The sequence below is a fragment of the Quercus lobata genome, chromosome 1 (genome assembly GCF_001633185.2).
Source record: "Quercus lobata isolate SW786 chromosome 1, ValleyOak3.0 Primary Assembly, whole genome shotgun sequence".
Lineage (NCBI taxonomy): Eukaryota > Viridiplantae > Streptophyta > Magnoliopsida > Fagales > Fagaceae > Quercus > Quercus lobata.
In genome coordinates this window covers 10,649,330-10,671,619 of record NC_044904.1, presented here as the reverse complement: position 1 = coordinate 10,671,619, position 22,290 = coordinate 10,649,330, and the positions used below count along the sequence as shown (strand labels likewise).

At 32.5% G+C, this 22,290-nt stretch overlaps 2 protein-coding genes and 1 long non-coding RNA gene across 5 annotated transcripts; 1 reads left to right on the top strand and 2 right to left on the bottom strand.

The window, feature by feature from the left end:
* Nucleotides 1-3,727: 3,727 nt before the first annotated feature.
* Nucleotides 3,728-7,557, bottom strand: LOC115978369. 2 transcript variants are annotated; one of them, XR_004088698.1, is made up of 5 exons: nucleotides 7,378-7,557; nucleotides 6,884-6,954; nucleotides 6,560-6,761; nucleotides 6,261-6,391; nucleotides 3,728-4,054 (listed from the first exon to the last, which is right to left on the bottom strand). It is a non-coding gene; the product is annotated as an uncharacterized LOC115978369 (long non-coding RNA). The 2 variants fall into 2 exon arrangements; XR_004088696.1 differs by having other exon boundaries at nucleotides 6,560-6,647.
* A 2,127-nt stretch (nucleotides 7,558-9,684) lies between these two features.
* LOC115978356 (LEAF RUST 10 DISEASE-RESISTANCE LOCUS RECEPTOR-LIKE PROTEIN KINASE-like 2.4) lies at nucleotides 9,685-13,855 on the bottom strand. Of its 2 annotated transcripts, none has more exons than XM_031100379.1 (3): nucleotides 12,953-13,855; nucleotides 11,088-11,138; nucleotides 9,685-10,980 (listed from the first exon to the last, which is right to left on the bottom strand). In XM_031100379.1, the coding sequence occupies exons 1-3, from the start codon at nucleotides 13,737-13,739 to the stop codon at nucleotides 9,848-9,850; spliced, it is 1,971 nt and encodes a 656-aa protein (XP_030956239.1). In that variant the 5' UTR covers nucleotides 13,740-13,855; the 3' UTR covers nucleotides 9,685-9,847. The 2 variants fall into 2 exon arrangements, with proteins under 2 accessions (XP_030956239.1, XP_030956245.1); XM_031100385.1 differs by having other exon boundaries at nucleotides 11,088-11,129.
* A 4,836-nt stretch (nucleotides 13,856-18,691) lies between these two features.
* Nucleotides 18,692-22,283, top strand: LOC115978343 (protein MET1, chloroplastic). The gene is made up of 7 exons (XM_031100369.1): nucleotides 18,692-19,287; nucleotides 20,108-20,214; nucleotides 20,395-20,489; nucleotides 20,647-20,723; nucleotides 21,158-21,278; nucleotides 21,758-21,817; nucleotides 21,902-22,283. Exons 1-7 carry the CDS (start codon nucleotides 18,872-18,874, stop codon nucleotides 22,043-22,045), a joined length of 1,020 nt encoding a protein of 339 aa, XP_030956229.1. The 5' UTR covers nucleotides 18,692-18,871; the 3' UTR covers nucleotides 22,046-22,283.
* The last annotated feature ends 7 nt before the right edge of the window (nucleotides 22,284-22,290 follow it).

Here is a 22,290-nt window from a genome sequence, read left to right as displayed (position 1 = left end):
AATGAGTTAAGGAAAGTGAAACTAAGGAAACGTGAAGGAACAACATAAGTCTGGTGTGTGCACAATGATTGAGCCGTTGGAGTGCATGTGGAACTCTGACTTTCATGTTGACAATAGATACATGTGGGACCCAAGTAAATGAGCAAAATTGCAAAATTGCCCTCATAACTCAGTTTTGAAAATTCGAAAACACCAAAAACTTGTTCTCATTCCATAAATCTAACTCAATTTTTTGAGTTATGAGTTATGAAAATTAAGAATGGAAATCAAACCAAACAGCTGCAACTAGTGTGAGTCCCACGAAAAGTGAGCAGTGAGTGATGAAAACAGGGCAAACCAAATAGGACCTCAATATTTCTAATATTGGTTACACAGGATTACAATTTGTGAACTTAGTCCTATGGACTCAAAGGATATCACTTATCATTTATTATTGACAATTTATCACATCACAAATTATGATATAAGTTGTATACATAATATTAAGTATGTGTTTGAGAACAGATTATAAGTCAGCATTTAGTTTTTTAACTTTTATGTATAGTTTTTTAAGACCTCATTATATATATATATATATATATATATATCAAACAGATTATAAGTCAGCATTTAGTTTTTTAACTTTTATGTATAGTTTTTTAAAACCTCATTATATATATATATATATATATATATTACTTTTTCTCCCTTTTTCATAATATAAGTCTATTTTAGCACACTTTTAGAGGGAAAAAAAAAGTTATTCCCAAGTAGAGATTTATTGCCGCAGCGGGTTGATTTGTGTTGTCAGGGTTTATGGTTGGATAAATACGGCCAAGTACAAGATCAATCAAAATTATTGCATATAGGGTGATGTTTTATCAAAACTAACGGGTCACACCTTCCTCTTCACTTTCTTTTTTTTCTTTCTTTTTATTTTTTATTTTTTTTATATACATGTATAATGGTGAAGTTTTATTGTAATTTAGATCATTTAAGAGGGTATTCACTAAGCATCTTTCATAAAGAAAGATTAACTGCTTGTGTCATAGATTCATTGCTAAACTAATCTGCAATTTGGCGAAGGGACTTCCGAGCTACCACTATATTAGTTGAGTGGGAGGATATCGATGTCAAGAGCGACCAAGATGAGCAAGATTGTCCAATGATTGGCTACCCAATAAAGAGGATACATGGAATTGTATATGTAGTGTGTCAAATACATGGTATATATTGTCATCAAAGCCGGCGCTAAGATTATATATATGTTTCTCTGTCAACAAGTTGGTGACTTCGTGTTAATATTGTAGAAATGTTAGAATTAGGCCCCCACGAAAAAGCAGAAATTTTAGATGCTGATATGATATGTTGAGATAAGCAAGAATAAGTTCTGGTTAATTTTCAAACCAATCCCTTTCAATTTCCTTTTTCTTCTTCTATTAATTTTCTAGCGTGCTTATATAAGTTATAACAATACAATAATGTACCAAAATAAGTGCACTTTATAGCATTCGTATAAGTAAAAAGAGAATAATGCATTAAAAATTAGTAAAACATATTGGTATTGAAACTAGCTCGTGTTGCTCTTATCTATAACTTCGGCTTTGGTATGGGCAGAGAATATGGCTGATATATGCCCAAGTTCATTGTGATTAAGATATGGAATCTGTAATAAGAGAAGTGCATGGCATGAAGACACTTGATGATGATGACACTGCAGTGCACCACTCACTGAATTGTTGGACTTTTTTTCCCTATAGGAATTAGTGTTTTAGAGCACAATATTTCAAATTGTGCTGCTAAAACCATCAACTATTCAAGCTAATATTTGAACAATTAAGCATTAACATGGTGGATGGACTCAATTTGATAAGGGAAACTGAACTATACACATGAGGTTGGATATGATTTTGTGTGACTTAGCTGAAAATCCCCATTATTGACACAGACAGTTTGGAATAAGCAAATAGTTACAAATTCCACGATCTGCAAGTTGGGGGTGTGGAGACCACACCGATCTTCTTAACTTTAAGAAAAATCTTTCTCATTTTTTTAACTCTCAGCTGAGATTCTGAGGACAAAAGGAAATATTCCTAGTATACTTCCCTACGGATTCTCAAGCGATCGATGTTGATAACGATGATGTGATCATTCATGGCTTTCACGTGGAATGATTTCAAACAACCATCATTCATCCTTGTTGCATTAATTTTATACTTAGGATTTAAACTCAAATATCTTTGTTGGAAATACAACAAAAATGTCAGTTGAGTTACAAAATTCTCAAAAAACATGGCAATTTTGTGGCGCAGGTGGTGTTGTAGTGCATCAACAACACCAACACATTAAAGCTATTGAAATGCACCTACACCCTCGCCCATAACTTTATATATATATATATATATTAAAAAAAAATGCAAGCTATGAATTTTGTTTTTGAAATATATGTCAAGTTTAATTTCATCATTGAATCATTTATGTTAATTTAATATCTTAAATTTTTTTTTAAAAAAATTAGTTAATATAATTTTTGTTCTAAAATTTTATTTTAATCAGTGGGTGATTTTTGTGCTTTGCTCGTGAATGAAACAACTGAATTTTATACTTGGTTGTTAAAGACATAGCTTCAGTCCATACCTGGATGTGCTCCTTCTATAATTAATATAAACTAGCCTCAAACCCGTGCGATGCATGGCAAAGCTATTGAAATGATACACATAATTGTATTTTCTCTAATTTGTTCAAAATGAGGCATGTGCCTTAAAAAAATAGAAAAAAAAAGAAAAGAAAAGAAAGAGATTATTGAAGTAATGAAGTTTGATATAAGTAAGAGCCAATATGCCATAATTTTCATTTTATACAAATTATTACACTGTAATAATTATACATATTAAGCTTGCATTACCACCATGTCAAAATATCAAAGCTTGTATAAGAAAGATTAAGGGCGTCAAAACTTAGAACAACTATTGGTCACATGGCACATCTGACATTCATCCTTTAAGACAATTATATTAATGACATTGTAGTGTTGAATTGGTACATCAATTTATGTCTATGCATAACATCAAGTTTATGTTATTCCCAGTAAACTTTTTTGATATGAAACATTGGCTACACCATACCATATAATCCTTCTAGATGAGGAAATAATTTTAATAATGAAAACTCACATCACATCCCAATAAATATAAAACTAATCTAATTAGTTATTATACATGGCTTCCACTTGTCATGAATGACAATGATCATTTATTGTATACATTGTATCACTGAATGTTGTAGTCTCTTTTTTCACCACAAGACAAGGCAAAGTTAAATCGTGGTCTCAAAGTACAATAAAAAGTGGTTTCCAAGCTCTTGGTAGAGTTCTTCCTTTCCCATGGTGACTTATATGCTCCCAAAAGTGTAGAGCTCACACGCCTTCGGGGAAAAAAATATTATTTATTTCCTCAAAGAAATAGAAAAGAAAATTTCTTCTTAATAAATTAAATAATCTCTTTCTCTAGTTTCACCATTCAAAAGTCGAATTTAGTAAATAATCATATAACCAATTGCTGCACAAAAATAAAACTGGCAACCTCATCTTCATCTAACACATATATTAGGTAACTTTAATACAATGCTTTATTATGTTAATAATGAAAATCTATACAATGCTAACAAAAGAATTATAAAAAAGATAAAGATAAAGATAGAGATAATTTAGTAGAAAGCAAACCCAAAAGTGAAAGGACTTAAAGCAATATCACAGTCAAAGTAAATCGTTTCCTTTCACTTGTGGCTCAATTGACCTGAAATTTCATGGAATTAAATAGCTAAACATAATGATAAGTTATTGAATTACATGCTCTTTCTAAAAAAGAATTTGACTTAAATAATGTAGTATATTTAAGCATATAGTGTCTGAAAAAAGAATTTGACTTTAAGCAACAACAACACCAACAATTATGCAGCTACTTAAGCCTCCAGCAGCAGCACCAACATGAGTTATGCAGCAACTTAAGTTGAGCATTATTGCCACCAATCATGAGCATTGGTTCAGCCATCATAAATCCTGAAAATCAGTCTCATTCTGGTAGAAACCCGAACATAGAAAATCATTGCATCAAATCAAATCTAATCTTTGCCAAACTCAAGGAGAATATTATGCAATAATAAATCATGACAGATCATATTTAACCCCACCCTCTAATTTCATAGTGATTACAAAATTAAGAAAACAATTATAATATATGAAGTACATTACTAATTACATAAAAACAAAAGGAAAATATAAAACAAACTGATACAAACCTAGAGGAGAAAGAAGAAACGGAACAAAGTGGTAGATTTTTAAGTGGGGAGTTTTCCTACATGTTGCAATGGCCTTAATTGCAGAGAAAGGTTTAAACCCTCCTATCATTGACCTTCTTAACCAAAATTCTCAAAAAAGAAACAGTACTAAAGGCAGTTTCATATTCTCAAACACTTCTACCTTTTGCATAACATTGATTTTTTTTTTTTTTTTAGCTACCAAGCATGGTGCTAAAAAACTTTCAAAAACTACAACATGGCTGTACAAATGAACTACAAGCAGTAGGAAGGGGTAATCACAAATTTAAAAATAGTTGATTTCTAAGGACCATGCTATCAATAACTTATCAAGGAAAACTCATAACAAAATGAATTGCATGGTTAACATTGGGAATAAGGCCAAATCTAACTCTAACCTTGGTCCCATAGGCCATAAATTCAATCATGCAGGCCACACCCTGTAATTGTTGAATCAGATCATATAGCTGATTACGTACATACTTTCAGATCAATCCTCACGTGCTCCAATTATACAAATATAAATAACCATATATCTTAGGCAACAAACTTAAGTGGACCTCGAGGCAGCTTGTACAAAACTTGAAGTCTTGAACTTAAGTCCATTATTAGGACCTAACAGTTGCATCTACCGCAGAAATGCCTATGTTGGATAAGTTTGATTGGATCAATTTCAAGCTTAGTTTTTCTTCCAATTAAACACTAACAATCTATTATTAATCCAATAAGTAAGCATTTCATGCACATGCTGATTTGATTTCAAAAAAAGTTCTAGAGAATTACTACAATAAGTAAACCATTTAGCAAAATATTCCGCATAATATAATCTTTTCAAGGCAGGCATTTTATCAAACACACATCATGCATTATTATTGCAACCACTGCTGCATATAATCTTATCAAAAAACTACCTACAAATACATTCAACTCAAAACCCAACAACTAAATCCTTTGGTAGACTAAGTTCTCCAAATTGCATTTGCTAGTACTTCGAATGAAATTTTTGAGGCTGAAAGTATATAGAACACATACAGCACATTAAAACACACACATAAATGAAGGAGAAAAATCTCATAGATCATTTAATCTAAAAATAAGATGTCAAAATCTCAAACACATAAAAGCAGCAAAAGAAACATCACAAATTTATGCATAAAGCCATGCCTTATATGACTTTTAAATAATCCAAATGCAGCAATATTAGAAGCAATTTTAAGGATTATTCCCTACTCTCAGTGGCTTTTGCAACATAAAAATCACAATCAACACATATACATCTCATAAAGAACAAATAACATATTTAGGGGGAAAAAATATCATATTTAATGCACAAATTTAAAAATAAAGAGGAAAACTTACTGTTAGCAGTCCTAGCGAGTCAGTGGTGGGAGGGTACACGTTGGCAAGAAGCTGGCTTGACAGAGGGGTTGACCTTCTTATTTCTATCTCCCTCTCTCTTTATTTATCTCATTTTGTTCTATGTTTAAAGTTTACTAACGGTTATGGGCTCTCATTTTAAGTTTTTATTTTTATTTTTATTTTTTAAATAAAGTGTGGATCGGTAGGTTTTAATGATTAGGAGTGTAGATATTGAAAAATTCAGGTGCTAAGGAAAAGCAATTGTAGTAAATTATAGACAACAGAAACCGTATTTGGGGAAGGAAAAGTATTCGAAGAGGATAATTAACAATGTTATGCTTAAACTTAGGTATATGGTGTTGCAAAGAAGAAGCGGAACAGAATTCTTTCAAATATCCAAAACAAGCAAAACGCTAAGAAAAAACCAAATTGTAACCGAAAAACCTTTATTGAAACCATAAATAACCGAAATGCCTAGATCAAAACAAAGCAAATACCCAAACTACCAAACATAAATCATAGTTATCGCAAGATTTTGGTTTTTTCTTTTAAAAATTAAAATAAAATCAGAAAACAAAGAAAGGAAAAATAAATAAATAAAAACTCACCCTATAATAGTGTACCGCCGGTTGAGGGAAGCCAGTTTTTTGGTGGTTAAAGTCTGACGGTGTTGCTGACCTAAGATGTCTCCCTATCTCCCCTCATGCCAAACGGTAGGAAAAACAATGGCAAAACCCATCTATTTTTTGAAAGGGTTCAAAGAACAACGGTTGACAATTCAGATTTTAAACAGTTTAAAACAGAAACGTATGTATATTGGAGATTTAATATGATAATTCGTAAACTAAATGCAGTGGTGAGAAGTTTCAGGGAAAAAGACTATTTGATGTAAAAAAAGAGTGCTAACCTTTAAAAAATAATGTTGCAGAGAAGAGATGAGGCAGAGCAGCAAATCATATGGCAGTTGCAGTTAACGATTACATTGTCCTCATTAGCTTGAATATGAATATCAAGATCAAAAACTCAGGTAAATAATTCCTTAATATGCAGTAACACAGAGTTTAACAAAATCTTCACTCTAAACTTCAGATTTGGCTAATAAAATCAATCTGTAAAGAAAAAAGCTTGCTAAAACATGCAAATCAGAATCAATTCAAACACAAATACACTAATTGGACAAAATCTAATACGAAGTATAAGATTAGTAGAAGGGAAATCAAACCATCCTAACCTATCAGTTTGTTCCAGCAACTCTTCTTGGAAGTTACCCAAGTGTTGTAAGTGACAAAGATCTCAACAAATCTGTAATTTCAATAGAATTACAGGGTCAGAATTAAGCTTTCAGATTTAACTATTAAAATCAAGGGTGACACTCCCAATATCTTCAAAACAGAAGGCAAATATGATAAATTAGGTATAAAATATTAAATTATATGAAATAAAATTCTTGGAAAATTAACTTAATAACTAAATAGAATAGACTGAAAATAACATAAGAAAGGCAGAATTATTTAATAATAAACAGATTTTGCAAATTAACAAAACAAAACTCACAACATAATAATAAATGATGCTAAAATACATTCATAACTAATTGTGCATGATGTGTGGAGAGCAAAACTTCATCTTTCTTTGAATTATAAGGTGAAATCCAAAATCAAAACAACCCAAATATACAAATTCGATGTGAGGAGAGGAAGGAAGGAAGGAAGACAAAGAGGCTACCGTTAGAAGTCAAAACTGAAGCTGAAACAGTAGAACAGGAAGATGAAACCGTGAGTGAAACAATAAAACAAAAGCTAAAACCGTGAGAATCAAAAAGTGGGGAAGGGAAAGGGACTAAACCTGAAACAATGAAACAAAATGTGGGATTGGGAGACAGGAAGTTGTAACCGTGAAAAAACATCAGGTTTGACAAAGGAAATTAGTTGAAAAGGCTTTGGGTGTGGGCTTGGGCTTTAATTATAGTGGAATTAAATGTAAAAGAAGTGGACTTTAAAGTAGAGATAGGGCTGGAAATAATTTTATTTTTATTAGGATTTTAAAATTGGTAAAATGTATTTTAAAATTAAATTAAAAATTCAGAAAAGGGGATGGAAATGACGTGACTGCTGACGTGGCTTAATGTGAGCGTAGCAACATTAAATGTTACGCTTCAGCTTTTAATAATATATATAAATATATAGATGACGACAAATATATGGGTAAGGCAAGTTCAAAGATACTACCGAATACTACTCATTGCGTATGCGACATTTTTTTTAAAAAGAAAGTTCCATAATATTTGATTCATATATAATAAATATTCACTTTTTCAAAGTGAATTTCACCATCGCATTCATGATCTAATCACTATTGAAGAGTTTCAATTAGAATAAGATGAGCTTATAGACAAGTATGAGTTGGGGGGATAATAACAAGTTGAAAATTCTTTACATGCAACGTGAAAAATGGATTCCAGCTTACTTGAGAATGACATTTTGTGGTTGGGATGTCAACAACTCCAAGGAGTGAAAGTATGAATAAGTTTTTTAATGATTATGTTTGTTCAAGTACAATAGTAAGTGATGCATCAATATGAAAAGGTCTTATATGTGCAATTATCTTTAGGAGAAATGAGAGGATGTAAAGACAAAAGCTTCAAAAAACCAAATTTGAAAACATGTTACAAGATAGAAGCAAAGGGCGACAAATGCTTATATAAGGAAGTAATTTTTGAAATTTTAAGAAGAGTAATTTTCTAGTAAAAAATACAAGGCATCCAAAGATTGTGAGGAAGGAATGAAGAAAATATATAAGGTGGTCCCTCTTAGAAAAAAAAGAGTCCAATTTATGAAGTTAAAATTGAACTTACAAAAAAGAAAGCTATTTGCACATGTCATATGTTTGGATTTATTGGAATTCTTTCGTGAAGAAATCTCTTGTAAACTTTGTTCCTCCATATTATATTTTAGAAAGATGGATAGTCAATGAGAAAAATTATATTATACATGAGATATTTAGCGATGATATATAGGTAGGGCACAAATTTCTTCCAAATGATGAGAAATAGTTTAGTGCTACAATTTTCTGAAGTTAGAGAGGTGATGTCACAATCAATTGCCAAAAAAGAATAGTATCATAGTGCCAAAAGATAAAAGGCAGAAAGGGTTGCAATAAATTTGGAGTGGCATTCCAGTTACTCAAACCAAAAGATAGATTACCCAGCTGGTCCCAACTATGTGAATAAACTCAATGATTATTAGTAAAAACTTAAGTAGCAGCCTTGAATTAAATTCATCATTCTAAGGATAAAGAGACTTTGTGCAATGACCTAGTTGTTTCGAGACTCTTAAAATACAATTGAAAGTAAAAAAAAAAAAAAACCATCTAGCTCCATGAAAAAAAGAGGGGAGAACTCTTGGTATTTGGGCAACCATTAAAAAACATGTCTTCTCATCTTCTTAATTGGAGAGGAATAGAGCAGAAGGTACAGATGGGTTAGGGTCCCCTCTTTCTTCTTAATACAATTACTCTTACTTATATTTTTTGAAAAAAATGGAGCAGAAGGACCACATCTTTTGTAAGGTAATCCCATCCAATTGATACAGAGTACTTAATTATTAGTTCTTTCTGGGTTTCATTTCTTGAACAGTTAAATTATTCAGCTGGGGCAATTATGTTGTTTGTAAGAGCAATTGACAGTCATTACACAAAATTCAAAATGCAACTTATCAGAATTTTTAAAATTCATGCAAAACAAAGTCAACTCTACAATTTTTGCTAATTGTATCTAGTTTAAAGTTGGGTTGTCAGGTGCTTCATTACCTTCTCTCATTCATGGATGCTCTAACTATATAGAATATCAGTATGTCAGTCAGAAAGCACAATAGTATAACAAAAGCTAGGTGTATTACAATCAATGTGACCAAATGATGTGAATCCATATTAATTTACTGATTAATTGATAAGTAGAAACACAGCCATGTAATCCCTATATGATTAATAAAAAGACATACTAATTTGTGTAATAAGATTGTGAAGTAAAATTGTTTATCCAATAAATTAAATACGTGTATTTAGTCTTTTGGCATAAACAATTACTCAACAATAGCGAGCAACAATTATCAAAAAAAAAAAGAAAAGTGAGCAACAACTCTATTTTTCTATCCAAAAAAGAACGGATAGATTTCCTTAGTTTTTTGTTTTTCCTTTTTCATGTAAACGATGATGTTGAAGAATTTTGTATGGACATTTTAGGAGGAGACATTTTAGGAGAAGACAAGAAGGGCTTTGGTGGAATTTCGATAGATTGAAGGCTACCTTCCAACATCTCCACCACTTTAGTCATTGATGGTCGATCTGTGGGAGCACTTTGAATGCACCACAAACTCACTAATATCATCTTCCATTCCATTTCCTCTACCTCCTCTGCCATTTCAATGTTATTTCCAACATTTTCAACTAGATTTAGTTCCTGATAAATCCAATCCGGAAAATATTTCTCACTAGTATGAGACACTCCTACGTTGAGATTCTTTCTTTTTCCAAGCATTTCAAGAACCAACATTCCATAGCTATAGACATTAGCCTTGTAAGAGACTCCTCCAAAGCCTCGACTAAAAACCTCTGGTGCAATATACCCTATAGTTCCTCTAGTACCAAGCATGGATACAATACTATCTTTCCTTTGGCATAGTCTTGCAAGTCCAAAATCAGATATTTTTGGACAAAGATCTTCATCCAAAAGAATGTTCTGAGGTTTTATGTCAAAATGCAAAATCCTTATGCTACAACCACGGTGTAGGTACTCTAATCCTCGAGCAACGCCAACTGCAATTTGGAAGAGTGCTTCCCTATCCAATTGACAATTTGTTCCTGAAGGCCCTTGGTTGTTTATGAACTTATCTAGAGATCCCTTGGGCATAAATTCATAGACTAAAGCTCTTTTAGTTGTCCCATAACAATAACCCAAAAGAGTGACTATGTTAACATGAGAAGTTCTACTAATGCTAGCAACCTCGTTAATGAATTCTTCTCCACTACCTTTTAACTCTTTTATGACTTTCACTGCGACTAGACGGCCATCCAATAGCTTTCCTTTGTATACACTGCCATATCCTCCTTGGCCCAGTTTTTCTTTGAATGAATTGGTCATTTTCTTAATCTCTGAATAACTATATCGCTTAGGTTGAAGTGAACCTTGATTCTTTATGAATGCTTTGGCATATTGATTCTCTGTCGTGTTCTTTTTCGTCATCACGACCATGCTTGATAATTGTTCTCTTTTAAGGTAGCAAATTATCACAGCAGCGAGGACTATGATCCCAATAACACCAGCCGAAGCACCTATATTGAAAGAGTGGAATTTAATCATGTAAATCATTCTAAACAAAAGAAATAGAAAGGTGCTTGCTTCCCATGAAATGGTTCACACTGATTATTATATGACATACCTATTAGAATCTTGAACTTTGGTGTCTGCGTGAAGGATAATCCTGTAAAACCTGCATTGTTTTAGTATGAGCATTTGTTTAATTGGAAGATAATGTCATATATATTAAACCAATTGAGGGTTCAAGGCACATGTAGGTTAATTAATTACATTCCTATTAATTGATGGCTTAAGAAGAATTAAGCACATATATAAAGTTTCAAGTTTAGAAATTGTTGAGTCGTTAATTGCATTCCTATTATTTTTTAAAGATGGTTGGAAAAGAATTTGAAACAAACTTGATAAACTCATCTACCATTGAAAGGTGAGGAAGGATTATATTTAAAAAGGTTCGATTATAAATTTTGTAATTTTGATATATTTTTAATTCAATCCTTTAACTTTTTTTTTAATTTTTTTATTTCAGTTATTTAACTTCCTTTTGTTCCAATGTAATTCTTTTGTCTAATCTGCACCATTAAGTCCATCAAAACCACAACGTTTTGAAAAGTGAAAAAATACAAAAGCTTACAGCAAAATTAAATAAAATTAGATAGAATAACCCAAAACAAATTAAAGTTAAAGAATGCTTAAAGGTACAACCGTAAAAGACCTAATGAACAAAAGGACGGCCTTTTGTGAAGAAAAAGAAAATCATATTTATACTTTTTTTTTAGAGAGTTTTAATCATATTTATACGTTAAAAGATGTGTATGTAGATGTCAATTTTCTTTATATATAATAACGTAAACTAGACTAACATTCTTTAAGGTTTATTGAACCAATACTCCCCTAAAAGTTTGTATAAATAACACTCTATTTTTTTAGATTTCTATAAATAGACACATAAGTCCATGATTGACTTTTTTAAAGGAATATTCTATTTCCAGAACAAGATTCCTACCTAAACTATGGACATTGGCAAATTGATATTCTTCTCCCTTAAGGAAGGAACAATGTAATAGGGTGTAAATTTATCTATTGTGTTTATAGGAACCTCAAATGGAGAATATAATTTATACAATAATCTAGGAGAAGTTTCATTTAAACTTCAAAAGAGATACCAAGAGTTTTGTAGTTCAATTGGTTTATACTTTTTAGGGTGTCTATAACATCTAGAGTTCAAATCCCTCTATTCTATTGGAAGTAAAAAATCAATTACTCTAAGATTCAAATCCCTCTACTCCAACTATCAAATTATTTATTTAAAAATTTACATTTTAGAAGTATGGAAGCTAGCAAAGTCATGAGTCAATGATGAACATATAATATAGGTGGAATTCATAAATAAATAAAAAATTACTAACGAATGGTTAACTTTCTTGTTAATAGTATAATATAAAGACCAATCTTGAGGCATTTTGTAATCTAAATAATAAGAATAAAAATCAATATTAAATTTCCATCTCAAAATGGTGAAAAAAAGACCCAAACATGCAATCAAATAGCTAATTAATTAAAGCCCATAAAAAAAAGCTAATTAATTAGTTATCAATTGAAGGCTTTAAGTGTTGTAACTCCAATTTATAATATGAATACTTAAAAGCTAATAAATAATAGAGAAGGTGACCAAAATTAGAAAATGAAGTATAAAGAGAGGTTTGATACAAAATGTAAATGGTAAATTCTACTTTTCTTCCTTGAATTGGTAAATTGTGAGGTGAGTTACCCTATTTCCCAAAATAATAACACTGATGCAAAAGTGGTAAAACAGTGGTCATGAAGCCCATCAGAGAGCTGCCTAAATTAGGGACAAAATAGTAGACTACCTTAAAACAATGCAAAATGAACAAAATAGCTAAAGCTCCAAACTTTAAGAGTAAAAAAAAAATACAAAAAAGTTATTTCTCATCAATTAATGACAACTTGTTGAAGGAACTTAATTACCTGGCTTAGCTTCTGGTTCAACTCCTGGCTTAGCTTCTGGTTCAACACCTGGTTTAGATTGCGAGTGATCGCACGTTACTTGATTCAATTTGAGGTCAAAACCGCAAACTCCATTGGATTTGGTGCAGTTGTTACATGCTGAAGAATCCACCAATTTCACATCAAATCCTTCTTTCATAGATTGCTCCAATTTTGACCAATCCAATGTGTCCAAGGACTGACTGTACCGAACTGGAATAATCACACTTGTTTCACAATTCTCATCAGGACCAAGAGCTCCCGGTTTCATGTGCACATCAAACAATGACCCAGTAGTTGTGGAGCAAGTGAGTTGCCTAGGGTGAGCTATCGAAGACAAAGCACAACCATAAGTTAGTCTAAGATTCTGAAAATTACCATTACCAAAATCAAAGAGTGTGGGATCCAAGGTAGTGTTTGTGAACTTTGGTGAACAAAAACCAGTCCAGTAGTCCTCCCTCGTAATTGTGAGTATCTGGTCACTGAGATTCACATCTAACACACGGTAAGTCACGTTCATAATCTCCATGGTAGTAACGTTTTCCTTGCAGTTGAGCTTCAGTCCTGGATAGCCACAACCAGCATAGTTTTCTCCCCAGAAAGGAAAACCAATGTTGCGGATGTTTCCACAAGAGAAAATGTTTTTGCTACAGTTTGAGTATGAATCATCTTTGCAAAGAGATAGATGAATGCTATTGATGAAGATGAAGAATATGAAAAATGAATAAACAAGAGAATTAGGAGAAGATGAGAGAAGCCAGGAATTCATTTCCTGAGAAGGGTCATGGCCCTTCGTGCGAGCAGTAATGGTTGGGTTGAAGGAAAAAAAAAATTAGGATTATAGATTGTGGTGAAGAAAGCTATAGGAAAGTGCAGTGGTGGGACTTTCAGAAATTTTATTGACTTAGTAATGTCATGAATACTATTTTAATTTGTAGACCCACTCAACCTATTTTAGTAGAGTCATGTGATCATGTGATGAATATTACAAATTTAATTGTATAAACTTTACAATTGACACGGTACTAATCACAAAAATTAATTGAAATATTAATTTATTACGTTATATAAAGAGAATTAATCATATTTTTTTGTCCTTTTAAACTTTTTGTAATAAAATTATTAAATTAGTAGTAAGTTTAAAATTTTTCATTTTTTTCAAACATATATATAGTATGATTAATGATGGGTTATCATAGCTACCTGTGAGTCAACAAACAAAGCCTTTCATCAACTTGTATTCCACGCCCCAAAAATTTGACTCTTTCAAAGTGTCAAATGTTATATGCTAGCCAGCTAGCACCCTCCTCCCTTTTTTCTTTTTCTTTTTTGATACCATTCCAGAAAAAAGGAAACATTACAAGAGGTTCGGATTTACAGAACAGCAGTTGATTGGCATTTTCGTTGCCAATTCAGCTAGAGAAAAAACACTACTAGCTACAACTCTTGGGACAAAACACAGAGTGATATACAAAATCAGCAGCTAAAAGATGAGACCAATCAGACATGAGGCTCTTCTCTTGCCAACTATAGGTGATTTGGCTGTTATTGACATGCACAGCCCTCCTACAATCACTGAGAAACAAAACGTGCTTAAAACCCAAGTCCCTAGCCTTGATTGCTGCCTCCAGCATTGCTCCCTGGATGATGACTGGAATAGGTTGATCTGTACAGCTAGATATACCTTGTAGAATGGGGTTTCCATGAGTAGTCTTGGCTTCATAAGCATACCCGGCTCTGTTCATTTTCTTTAGTCTAGCACCAGCAACTTTGACAATGAGCTGCCAAGGGCCCAAAGGAATTTGAACCCTCCTCCCTAATTCTTCTTGGATTTAGGAATATTGTGAATTTTTATTGTATCTCTAATTTTATTTTATTTTATTTTTGTATAGAATTTCAAAAAATGTTACATTTACAACATTTTTATAATATTTTCATAACAAATTTTAAATGGTAAGACAATTCACCAAATTTTTTTTTTATTTTTTTATTTTTTTATTTTAAGCTTTTAATTAATCTGCTTAATAAGAATGAGTTAAATGACTTAGGCTTATTAAGGAGATTCTAAGAGCATTCCTATCAGGTGTTCTATAAAAATGTCATTTCGACACATCAAAAATACTACTTTATTATTTTAACACACTATTTTACAATTCATCATATATCACATCTTCTATTCTTCAATTCTATACATTAAAATAATATATACAAATATTAAAATAATATTAAAAAAACCAACAATATATAAAAATACAAAATAAAAAAACCCACCACCCCCACCACAACCTACAGCCAACCCCCACTACCAACACCCATCAATGCCCCACATCCCACCCACCACCAAATTCGCCCATCAGAACTCGATAAGTTGAGATGCTAGACAATGCAAATCCAATAAGCTGAGATGCTAGACGAAATAGTAATACTTTGCTCTAAGATGAACTAAACCGAACCAGGTAGCTTCGGTGTATGAGATAGAACAGAGAGGAGAGAGCGAAAAAACAGGAAAAAAAAATGGTGAAAGAGATTTTATAGATTAGTGAACATGGAATTTGTGAGATAGTAGAGATGAAATTAGTGGTGGCTCATGAACGGGAAAAGAAGAGAGCAAGATGGAAGAGGGGAGAACAAAAGAGTATGTGAGAATAAAAAGGGTGAAGTAGTGAAGGTGTGACTCAAAGTGAAGATAAGAAGAGATATTTTATTTGAGATGAGAGAGAAAGATTAATAAAAAATAATAAAAACCAAATGGCATTTCCTTCAATACCATTCGAAAGATGAGATTTTACTATAGCAAATACCAAAACTTTTTGGCATTTAACACACATCATGATAGTCTATTTTTGGTATTTGGTGTGCCAAATGCCAAATATTTGGCATTTGGCACACTTGATGGAAATGCTCTAATTCTATTGACTTGGTCTTATCTATGTAGAACTGTAGATTGAACTTTTACTGTAAAAAGAGTGTATTAATTCAAAAGAATAGAGATCAAGAAGTTTGTGACTTGAGAGACCTTGTATCGACAGCTTCCAATTCACTAGCAGATCATTAAACATCAAAAAAAAAATTTCTGGGTTAGGAGCAAATCCTTTCACACTTGGTATACCTTCTTGAAGTAATTATATGTTTTAACAACAGAAGCTGAGTGGTGTGTTGGGGTGATGGTAAGGAGATACTTAATTTGTCAAGGTCAAAGCAATCACAAACAATTGAAATTGGTTTGACCTTGACAAATTAAGTGCTCAATTTCTGGATGGTAATTGTTTTGAATGAGAATGGGTTGGAGTTTGAAGGTCATTTTATATTTACTTATCAAGCCCGGTACCCCTTTTTTTTTTTTTTTTTTTTGTTGTTGTTGTTGTTGTTGTAGTTACTTGGACGGACCTTGAAAAATTGAGTGCCCAATTAGCTCAATTGTGGCCCAAATAGATTGAAACTGGACATTTCTCATTCAAAGCCCATACTGTGTAAATCTGGGCCATAATTGGGGAAATTCATTCCATGAAGAGAGAGTGGGAATATGACCGCAAGCTTAAATGCTCAAATTAGGGTCGTGAGTCCAATCAATGGGAAATTATTATGTACTTTCGGAGTACCATAAATGTATACTCCCTCCCCTCACATAAATGATGGGTCCCACTAATTTATGTGAGAGGGAGAGTACATATTTATGGTACTCTGGGAGTACCTAATAATTTTCCCCAATCAATAATGTAGAATAAAAAATAAATAAAAAATCATGACTGAACATAAACTCATGTGTGTAAATATAGTGAACAGATAATTTAACACTAAGATTTTCAAAATTTTGAATATATAGATTATCAATTTATCCATGATTGCTGGCTTTTATGACTCCACTTTAAATCATATGTCATTCTTGTACTTACAAGATGTTCAATTTTTCTTTCTCAAAAAAGAAAAAAGACATTAAATTTTTAGTTATTCTGAAGTGGACTGAATGGACTAAAATGGACTTTTCTTTTTTGAGAAATAAATAGACACACAAGGGAGAGGAAAAGAGATTCTAACACAAAGGCACACCACAACTCCACTGAAAAACCATGGTGACTAAAATGGACTTAGTGGATTGAAGTGGACCGAAATAAACCAAATAAACCAAAATGCTACACTAATGTAACTCAACATGAGTATAACAATAATAAATACTACGCTTAAGTTTTTACATATTACTAGCCGTAGACTCATGCAATACATGAGAATATAAATATTATGTAATAATGTGTAATATATAGAAAGTAACCATTACTTTAAGTATTGTCTATTTAAAAAAAAAAAATTTTACAAGTATTTTTTTTAATCTTTTTATCTCTATAAATATATCATTTTATTATTTTTTGTGTGTTTGATTAATATTTTTTAAAGGTGAACTATATTCTTCTAACTTCTATTGTTATGTATTATATTTGTCTATTATACAACTAAACTTTATAAGTTTCAAATTTATTATTCAAATTTCTCATCTCTTAAGGAATAAGGAATATTTTTTTTTTATGAGGAATAAAGAAATTATCATAATAATCAAAACTTATCATAAAATTACAATGTTATCTTAGCCAAAATTAAAATGAAACTAAAGGAATAAAAAATAAATTTGATAATAATTTATTACTCAAACAATTGGTAGGCATATTCAAATTCCTATTTCCAAAAGAAATTAAGTATTAATCCAAACCAAAATTCAACCAAAGCTATAAAAGGGAAAGAGAAGACTTTCTAATGGTAAATTAGGAAAGAAAAAAAACACACACACACACACACACAATACCAAAGCACATATTAAAAAAAAATCATCAACCTTAATTAGTAATTAGAGGTATAAGAAAGAACAAAAATCCAGAGAGAGAGAGAGAGAGAGAGAGAGAGAGAGAGAGAGTACTCATAGTTTTGTGGGAGAAAAAATATGGATTGAATAAGGAAAATGATATCAAATTTATACAAAATGAAATTGGAAGAAAAAGAGTCAAAATATAAAAAAGAGGAAGAAAGTGTAACAATAAAGTTAAGAGTAGTGGGGAGATAGAGAGACAAAAAAGAAGGGAAAATGTTAGAAAAAATGTAACTATAGGTGTGAATTAATAGGGAGAAGAATTTATATATATATATATATATATATATTTGAGAATAGGGAGGAAAAAAAAAGTTTAAATAGAGAAAAGAAAATATATGAAATAAGTGAATGACACGGCTGCTGATGTGATTCAACAGAAGCGTAGTAACAATAAATATTGTACTTTAACTTTTAGATATATATATATATATATATAGATGTTCACTACATATACTCAAGTGTAAATAATAATAGCCCAGAACCTTGTAATTTAATTAGCATGTCTTTGTCAAGGGCTTTATAGCTGAATTGGTACCTCTCCATACACAAATTGTTTGGGGGTTTATGGGGGAAAGGGTTCGAACTACAAGGTTAGCAACTTGTTGTAATTATTTCTCCAAAAAAAAAAAAAAAAAGCATGTCTTCGTATACAAAGTGATTAGGGTTTAGAGCGAATGGTTTGAGCTCGGGTTAGTACCATAGCATTTTTGAAAAAAAAAAAAAAAAACCTTAAGCCAAGAATGGCATATGCTTTTAAGTCCAGTCGAAAAAGCTAGAGTCCTAGTCTCACAACAGGGTAAAGCCCACAATAACTGCCACGTGGCAAGACACCAAAGAATTGAACAAGGAAACGGCAACGGCCTACTAGAGCCACTAGTCCAATTACCTGTAATCTGAACCTCTTCTTCTTCGACACCAAAAGCCTCTCTCTTCCAATGGCCACGTTTTGTTTCTGGATTTCACTACTCAATCATATACTTCTCCAACTCTAATCTCTAAAGCTCAAAACAGAGCAACTTAAACTAAACAGGTTAAACATACCAACCATGTCTTTAGCTCCAAGTAGTCACCTTTCTCTCTACTCTTCACCACCATTGTCAAGAACTATCCAAACCAAGCAAACCCAACTTCTGTTTTGTCAAACCAACCATTTTTCATTCAAGAAACACTCATTTCTGAGCGCCTCAAACTGTTTCTCACATACCCTTTGGCTGAAACCATCGGTTTTGATAGTAAAAGCATCTGAAACTGAGTCCCAGATATCAGAACAGGAGAGTGGAAGTGAAGGAGGGGATGGAGATCAAGAACAGTATGAAGAGTATGAGGTGGAATTGGTGCAGCCATATGGGCTGAAATTTGTCAAGGGCCCAGATGGTGGGACTTACATAGATGCGATTGGGCAGGGTGGATCGGCTGACAAGACTGGGAAGTTCACTGTGGGGGATAAAGTACTTGCCACCAGGTTTTCTTTGCTCTTTTTTTTATATATATATTTACTTTCTCATTTCTTTGATGAGTTTGTTTTTGTTGTCAAGGATAATAAAAGTGCATGGATATTGCATAAATTGGTAATTCAATTGAATAGGCATACTTAATTTATTTGCTCAATGTAATTGTTTATGGGGTGGCTTGGTCAATATGAGGAGGTTTTAATATTAAATTTTCCGTTTTCTTTGTTTATTTGTGGAGAATTTATCTGTTGTTAGTCTTCAGAATAGGCACAAGGTGTACATTAAAATTCTCTAATATGAAATGAGAGGACAGGCAAGGCAGGCCACCGTGACTTAGCCTATGTGGGACAAAATGTTGGGTGATATCGAAAGGAAGTTGTCTTGGACGGGCTAATCATGTGCAAAGAAGACTAAGTTGTGACAGCACCAATTACAAGTTGAAGGTGCTACAAGGACTGGAAAAATGAGTCCTGCTAATCATCTTGGACAAAGGCAGCGAGACAATAAGCTAATGTTTAAATAAAGGTGTCCCTTGATTGAGCTAAATGGTATATGATTATGTTACCAAATCCGACTCATCTGAGTATGAGTGTGAACGATGGTTTATGTCTTGTTTTTATTGATAATGCTTTTAATTGGAATGTTGTGCTCAAGCTTGTCACCGGTTCAGCAGATTTAGGCAAAACCAAGTTGTTGATTGGCAAGATATCGTTTTATAGGTTTATCTATGTCTACTTAATTTTCCTAAATCTAAGAAAATTCTGTGACTTCTATTTTATTGTTGACAAAGTCGTGATTGAAATGTGACTAAGGAATTGTAACTGTATCCAGTGCAATGTTTGGGACAGACATATGGCCTGCAGCTGAATATGGAAGGACAATGTACACCATTCGCCAAAGAATCGGGCCATTGCTCATGAGAATGCAGAAGAGATATGGTTAGTTCATAGCCCATTATCACAGGATAAAACAACTGAGCTCACGCTGATGTCAATCATGTTAAATTAATATGACAATTTGCCAATATTTTCAGGCTAATATATCTCTCCAATTCATAATTTCAATGACCTCATAATTTTGCATCATGATTAAAGGCTGTAAATTTAAATGTTTATCAGGGAAGCTAGAGCAGAGAGGTGAATTAAGTGAAAGGGAAATTATCAGAGCTGAGAGGAATTCTGGAGTAATAAGTAACAAAGTGAGGGAAATTCAGGTATGTATGTCATTTTAAAAATGACAATTAATATCTAGCTAAAATTGCATGCCTGTAAACCTTAATCATCTATGCTTCCTCTATCAACAAGAATCATATTCCCTCTTCACTAAAACATAATATAACATGGTGTCTGAGTTATTACAATTGGTTTCAGTTGCAAAATGCCCTGAGGAAAAGAGAACAAAAAGAGAGCAGGGAAAAGGATCTTCGTGAAGGACTACAACTTTACAAGTAAGACTTGCCAGTGTGATATTTTCCTAAGCTTGCTTTGTTTTTCAGTGGTTCTCTAAGCTAGTGACTCTGAAATTTTGTATTCTATTAACGGGATTGGTGGCATCTTTTATCCCAAAATCTAGAAGTTACAGTTGCTACTTAATAAAATTTTTCATGCTAAGGATTTCACTTCCTAACTTTTGGGCCCTATATGGCATATGAGAACTTAGGATTATGTCTTTTCCCCTAAACAAAAATTTCAGTAATAGCCTTATAAGGACCTGAGATGCCTTTTAGGGGCTATCTGATCTTTCACATATAGAATATACTGATTTTTGCCTCTGCAGGTAAATTTAGAATCCATATCTTGCTCTCTTCTTTCATTCATTCACTCTCTTTATTTCCTTTTCCTATTTTTCATTTTGTATTTTTCTTTTTGGTTAATCATGAAGGAATGCCAAATATGAGGAAGCATTAGAAAGGTTTGAGTCTGTGTTGGGATCAAAACCAGATCCAGATGAAGCTTCAGTTGCAAGTTACAATGTTGCGTGTTGTTATTCTAAGCTTAATCAGGTAACTGCTCTTGTTAGCATGTACATAAAAACATTGTTACCACTGATTAGAAATGCATTTTCTTTTACTATATTTGTTCTTGGTGGTGTTCATATCATTAGACCTGGCAAACTTGGACCTAGCAGGCTAGTGCACCAATTTGCTGGGTTTTATGTTCTATAGGTAGAGATCAATGTGACTATAACAGCAAAGTCTCATGACCTGACCTGATATAAAACATGGCAAACCAAAATCCCTCAAGCTATTCTACATTGCTCCAATTGACAGCTTTCTCAGTATGTTGTCTCTAATTTCTATCCTAGCTCAATTGCCCAACCAGGAACAACATTTCATCTGAGTGACTTATGTGAGGTTTTGCTACTTATATGGATTATGGCATTTGATGAAGGATACAAACTTATTTACTAAAAACCATCCTCATTTACCAAAAACCTGTCATTTTATGTATCTATTTTTATGAACTATACTATTTTGAACAGATACAAGCTGGCCTCTCTGCGCTTGAAGATGCCTTGCAAGTAGGATTTGAAGACTTCAAGGTAATGAACCAATGATAAAAGAGTTGTGCTTTTCTTAAACACTATAATCTGCAAGCTGTCTGAAATTGTTGCTACTCTTAACAGAGAATCCGAACAGATCCTGACCTTGCCAATATCAGAGCGTCGGAGGGTTTTGAGCCTTTAATGAAAAGATTTGATGAGTCATTTATCAACGAAAATGCCATCAATGCCATTAAATCTTTATTTGGCATATTCAACAAGAAATAGAGCCTTGATTTGATTTGGTTGCAAATAGGAGTCAAGTTCTCAATTGCATGTGAGCTTACAACAAAGCCAATGGAAGCGTTGACTTAGCCATGTTTCCAACAATCAGTTTCTTCTATGTGAATTTTTTGCATATTGTTAGTTCAATGTGATTTTTTAAGGACTGTTGCTTATCCAAATTTTCTCTCCAATCAGAATATGTTAAGATGATTCTTTGGATCCCAGTTAATTCCTAAATTCCGGTCACT

Bases quoted from the DNA above. Each gene is read 5' to 3' on its own strand.
- LOC115978356 (XM_031100379.1), bottom strand. From the start codon at position 13,739: ATGAATTCCTGGCTTCTCTCATCTTCTCCTAATTCTCTTGTTTATTCA. The intron at 11,139-12,952 runs GTAATTAAGTTC...AAAACAATGCAG, and splicing joins TGAACCAGAAGCTAAGCCAG to GTTTTACAGGATTATCCTTC. The intron at 10,981-11,087 runs GTATGTCATATA...CTTTCAATATAG, and splicing joins AAAGTTCAAGATTCTAATAG to GTGCTTCGGCTGGTGTTATT.
- LOC115978343 (XM_031100369.1), top strand. From the start codon at position 18,872: ATGTCTTTAGCTCCAAGTAGTCACCTTTCTCTCTACTCTTCACCACCA. The intron at 19,288-20,107 runs GTTTTCTTTGCT...AACTGTATCCAG, and splicing joins GATAAAGTACTTGCCACCAG to TGCAATGTTTGGGACAGACA. The intron at 20,724-21,157 runs GTAAGACTTGCC...TTAATCATGAAG, and splicing joins GAAGGACTACAACTTTACAA to GAATGCCAAATATGAGGAAG.